This window comes from Zeus faber (assembly GCF_960531495.2).
Source record: "Zeus faber genome assembly, chromosome: 1".
In the NCBI taxonomy this organism is placed as follows: domain Eukaryota; kingdom Metazoa; phylum Chordata; class Actinopteri; order Zeiformes; family Zeidae; genus Zeus; species Zeus faber.
In genome coordinates, this window is record NC_137193.1 from 42,386,510 (window position 1) to 42,392,509 (window position 6,000).

General features: G+C 40.9%; 1 protein-coding gene across 1 annotated transcript in view; it reads left to right on the forward strand.

Moving 5' to 3' along the window:
- The window catches only part of unc13a (unc-13 homolog A (C. elegans)), a gene marked incomplete at both ends in the record, with an annotated part of 60,057 nt that overhangs the window by 8,183 nt on the left and 45,874 nt on the right, over positions 1-6,000 (forward strand). The window contains 4 exon segments of the mRNA XM_080024603.1: positions 3,960-4,077; positions 4,495-4,618; positions 5,095-5,165; positions 5,545-5,599. Coding sequence (XP_079880729.1) covers positions 3,960-4,077; positions 4,495-4,618; positions 5,095-5,165; positions 5,545-5,599 — 368 coding nt within the window.

Sequence of the window (6,000 nt, forward strand, 5' to 3'; positions counted from 1 at the left end):
TTCCTCCTTCAGGATCTCATGTTTTGGCAAATGAGTGTACAATTTCCATTCTTTCCTCTTTTTTTGGGGTTTTTACCACTACCAATTGTATTTTTCCTAATTTTGTTCTTTCACCTTTAAGTGCTTATTTGTGTCTTGGAGCTCTCCTATTGATCAAGAGCCTTTCCAGATTCTTCCTTGTTTGACAAATATTTTATTGCAGGTAGATTAAAAGGAGGCTAGAAGAGAGAAAAGCAACCAATCAGGCACACATGAAGCATACAGACAAACAAATTGATTTATTGATTTAATAACCAGGTCAAATTGAAAGAGCGGTTAGACAAGGTCAGTCAGCTAAGCAGAGGGAACAATGTGAATACACCAACCGACACCTATTTTGGTGTGTGTATATACCATCGAAACATTGTATAATATTATATATATAATATAGATATGTATATATTTCATTGGTGTTTTAAGAGCTCTGATAGGATTTGATGTTTTTAAAACCGGTCCAGACATTCAGCTATTGTCACCGCTGCATAACTTACGAACAGATAAAAACATGTGCAGAGAACAAATAAAAAGGATTTTATTCGTCATCCTATTTTTTGTTTATATTGCTTGTCCTGCTTCTATTTCTCAACTTCCACTTCCAGCTCCACTGCTCCCCTTCCCTCTGCTCTCTCTCTCTCTCTACCTTCTCATCTTTCCTTCTCTTCTCTCAGACACCAAGCGCTAAGCCATTTACAAGATTACTTCCTTGCCTCTCGGAAAAATAGAAGATATAATTTCATATCAAAGCTGTGGCTATTATTAGGATTTGATTTGCTTCAGAGAGACAATTTCCCCTCTAACAGTGCTGGGTTTTCCTGGCTGAGTGCTGAAAGAGATATTGGAGATTCTCAGAGAGCTGTGTGTGTTATTGAGCCAGTAGCAAGTCCTGACCATCGCTATGCTGCTCAGTGGAAATATGAGGCTTAGAAAATCAGTGTTCGAGGACATTATATAAATATCTATTCTGTCCCCGTGCCGTCAAACTTTCCAAATTATACCGCCGTAACATTCGTTGACAACCCCATCCCGTTTCCATCTCCATGCTGAGTGAGTCACTTCCCTCAGAAGATTGAATCACAGTGCGTATCCATCTTGTGTTTAAACACCGCTCGTGATGGCACAGATTGGATTTTGTGTTCTGTTATGAGATTGTTATAAGACTACTGGGATGCACAAATACTAGTATTGGATATGTGCGTGACACCAGTGTCAGTATTGGCTATCGGTCTGGTACCAGGCTAAACTTGGGTTGCGGGACCAGAGTATATCTTAAAAATACCATAATATCAATATCTAAATATCAATAGAAAAATCATAAACAGTCATATCACGCATGTCCGATATTAAAATAAAGATACATCTCGATTTATTGCTTTTTTGGCACATAAGCACCTTAGATATAATCAAAATAAAGAATTCAGTTTTGATGACCCGTAGCCATACTGTTAGATACAGTAAATGGAATGAATATGATTTATACTCTCTTCTGGCTGGTACATAAAGTTCAGATTTAAAATCTGTGAAATTATTACAGACCATTGGACCAAGTTATTTGGGTATTTATATATTTATATTTATATAGGGTTTAGCTATGTTTATATACACCCTATTTATATAGGATATTTGTCCATCGCTAGTAAATACAGTGGGGCAAAAAAGTATTTAGTCAGTCACCAATTGTGCAAGTTCTCCCACTTAAAAAGATGAGAGAGGCCTGTTATTTTTATCATAGGTATACCTCAACCATGAGAGACAGAATGGGGGGAAATAATCCAGGAAATCACATTGTAGGATTTTTAATGAATTAATTGGTAAATTCCTTGGTAAAATAAGTATTTGGTCACCTACAAACAAGCAAGATTTCTGGCTTTCACAGACCTGTAACTTTTTCTTTAAGAGGCTCCTCTGTCCTCCACTCCTTACCTGTATTAATGGCACCTGTTTGAACTCGTTATCAGTATAAAAGACACCTGTCCACAACCTCAAACAGTCACACTCCAAACTCCACTATGGCCAAGACCAAAGAGCTGTCAAAGGACACCAGAAACAAAATTGTAGACCTGCACCAGGCTGGGAAGACTGAATCTGCAATAGGTAAGCAGCTTGTTGTGAAGAAATCAACTGTGGGAGCAATTATTAGAAAATGGAAGACATACAAGACCACTGATAATCTCCCTCGATCTGGGGCTCCACGCAAGATCTCACCCTGTGGGGTCAAAATGATCACAAGAACGGTGAGCAAACATCCCAGAACCACACGGGGGGACCTAGTGAATGACCTGCAGAGAGCTGGGACCAAAGTAACAAAGGCTACCATCAGTAACACACTACGCCGCCAGGGACTCAAATCCTGCAGTGCCAGACGTGTCCCCCTGCTTAAGCCAGTACATGTCCAGGCCCGTCTGAAGTTTGCTAGAGAGCATTTGGATGATTTAGAAGAGGATTGGGAGAAAGTCATATGGTCAGATGAAACCAAAATAGAACTTTTTGGTAAAAACTCAACTTATAGTGTTTGGAGGAGAAAGAAAGCTGAGTTGCATCCAAAGAACACCATACCTACTGTGAAGCATGGGGGTGGAAACATCACGCTTTGGGGCTGTTTTTCTGCAGAGGGACCAGGACGACTAATCCAGGTAAAGGAAAGAATGAATGGGGCCATGTATCGTGAGATTTTGAGTGAAAACCTCCTTCCATCAGCAATGGCATTGAAGATGAAACGTGGCTGGGTCTTTCAGCATGACAATGATCCCAAACACACCGCCCGGGCAACGAAGGAGTGGCTTCGTAAGAAGCATTTCAAGGTCCTGGAGTGGCCTAGCCAGTCTCCAGATCTCAACCCCATAGAAAATCTTTGGAGGAAGTTGAAAGTCTGTGTTGCCCAGCGACAGCCCCAAAACATCACTGCTCTAGAGTAGATCTGCATGGAGGAATGGACCAAAATACCAGCAACAGTGTGAAAACCTTGTGAAGACTTACAGAGAACGTTTGACCTCTGTCATTGCAAACAAAGAGTATATAACAAGTATTGAGATGATATTTTTGTTGTTGACCAAATACTTATTTTCCACCATCATTTGCAAATAAATTCTTTAAAAATCAGACAATGTGATTTTCTGGATTTTCTTTTCTCATTTTGTCTCTCATAGTTGAGGTATACCTATGATAAAAATAACAGGCCTCTCTCATCTTTTAAGTGGGAGAACTTGCACAATTGGTGGCTGACTAAATACTTTTTTGCCCCACTGTATATAGAATAGACCAGGTTGGCTCATAGAATACCTATTATGTGAGTTTAAGCCTGTTTAAGCTGTAACTGGCTGTTGTCGTAGTAACATTTTGCTGCCTCATAACTGAATTCGGGAATACTGACATACTGTATAATTGCAGTCCAGGAGCTGGGTGCAGCAATTCAGATTTATTTATTTTTTGTTGCTGGGATCACATTCTAATTAGATTCAAACTAGCTTGACTATTCAGATTCCACTTTGTTGATAGTGTGTCAATAACTGAGTAAAATCAATGTAAATTCAATGGGTTAACAGTTGGTTTGGACAGGTACATGAAAGTGTATAATAGCAGAATATAAGTATGTAAGTCTAATAAATATGTTTAAAGGGATTGTTGTGGTAAATATTGGGTTAAATATTTTTTAAATGCTCGCCTATGGGGAAACTGCAACATATCCAGCAGATCTGTAAGGCGCTGCAACTATGTGGTGACATGTCTGAAAGCAGATCTCACTGGCTTGTCTGAGACACGCACCTCATCCAGCCTCGGTTCTGAGGTGTCTATATAAAATCCTGCCTACAACCAGACTGTGATAACACTCCTACAGTCCCTACTCCTCTCTCAGCGTTCTCTCCTGGATGAATTTCTTTGTTTCTCATACACCTCTTCTCTTGCTCTGCACAACCCCTGTACAGCGAGATAAACCGCCTGGATCTGGGTCTGACATTTGAGGTGTGGAACAAAGGGCTGATCTGGGACACCATGGTGGGCACCTTATGGATACCCCTGCACAGCATACGCCAGTCCAATGAGGTATATTTCCTGTAGATTTCCTTCCTTGATGACAGCTTCAAACTTTCAAAGCTGGAACCTCCCTGATTTGGAGACTAAATCCTGTGTGTTTGTGGAGTGAAATGAAAGGTAGTTGATACAGTCTCGAAGGCATATTTCTTCAAGCTCATTATGCTCTAACTGGGGCCTATTTTTAGCACACTATAGGCTTAGGCTGCCTTTCATGCTTTGCCTCATTTAGAGTAAAAGATGAACCGTGATAATGATACTATCAAATTTTGAGGACGGAAAGAAAATATAGAAAGTGGTTCAGCTAGCATATAAAAAAAAAAACGTTGATAACAGTCTTGTCTTTTATGTCTTATGTAAAGCACTTAGACTTGCCCTTGTGTATGTATGTGCTTTCGAAGTAAACTCACCCTTGGCCCTCTCTTTCAGGAGGGCCCGGGCCAGTGGCTCACCCTGGACTCCAATGTGATCATGGCTGAGAATGAGATCTGTGGAACCAAAGACCCGACTTTCCATAGGGTGCTGCTTGACACTCGCTTTGAACTGCCACTAGGTAAGGCCTACAGCATCTAATGCCATCGAAATAGCACTCTATCAAAATCAGAATCAGGATCAGTTGCACACCATTAGCATGAAAAAATATCAAAAAAGCACAACATTCAGAAAAAATCGAATAAATAGAAAACTAAGTAACTATGTAACTAACTAAATCAATTAATTATTAAATAATCAATTAATTTGTTCATTGGTTAATTCATTGATTAATTAATACAATTTAATCAAATGTAAATTAAAATTTAATTGTCAAAAATATAAAAATAGCAAAAATACAAAATCCCCAAAAATACCAAAAATACAAAACAGGAATAGTCTGATATATAAAGATATACAGTCATGATTGATTGATTGATTGGTTGATTGATTGGTTGATTGATTGATGAGGACGAATTACAAAGAAAGAAATAGGAATACTACAATCCCTGCTTTAAAAAGACCATGTTGTGATTGTTTGCGTTGTGTGTGTTGCAGACATTCCAGAGGAGGAAGCCAGATACTGGGCCAAGAAACTAGAGCAACTCAATGCCATGAGAGACCAAGATGTGAGAGTCTCTCTCTCTCTCTTCTCATCCACCCCCAGTTATGATTCCATCTCACTCTACACCTCCGTTATTCACACCACTCCGCCGCAATCACTGCCCTCTGTTCCACTGTTCTCTTAGCCATCCCACCATCCCTCCCTCCTTTCTTAATTTCTCTACACATCCTACTCCCATCCCACCTTCTTCCTCTGTCTCACACCTGGACCCTTCACCCTCCCATCTCCTCTCACACTCGTCATATTTCCTCTCGGTGTGAATGGGTTTCTCAAACCAGCAGCTGCCAAAGCCAGCTGCGGCAGCAGGCTTTTCGTGGGCCGTCCATAAAGTAATTTGCCCATGATGGAGTGATGGAGCTGGTTGTTCTCTCTTTTCTTTGCAGTACGCCTATCAAGAAGAACAGGAGAGGCCACTGCACGCCCCAACCACACAGTGCTGTGAGTAACAGCGATTTCAACTCAACATGTCAAATGTTGGTCATGTACCTCCACCCTCGCTTACTCCATGTTTTATTATTTGACCTCATTTTTCTGGTCTGGGACCACGGTGCTCCTCTCTCTCACTCTCTCTCTCTCTCTCTCTCTCTCTCGCTCTCGCTCTCTCTCTCGCTCTCTCTCTCTTTCTCTCTCTCTCTCTCTCCCTCTCGATCCAGTCAATCCCCTTTGTGCCACCTATTTCTCTTTTCCCCATGTTTCTCCTCTTCCTTCCTCCACTCGTCCTCCTACGGGCTCATTGAGAACAGAATTAGAAGGTTTGCGCGGTGGCAGATAGATAGAGAGAGTGCAGGATGGAGCAGTAGAGGGATAGAGGAAGAGAGAGGAAGAGAGGGGGGTGGGAG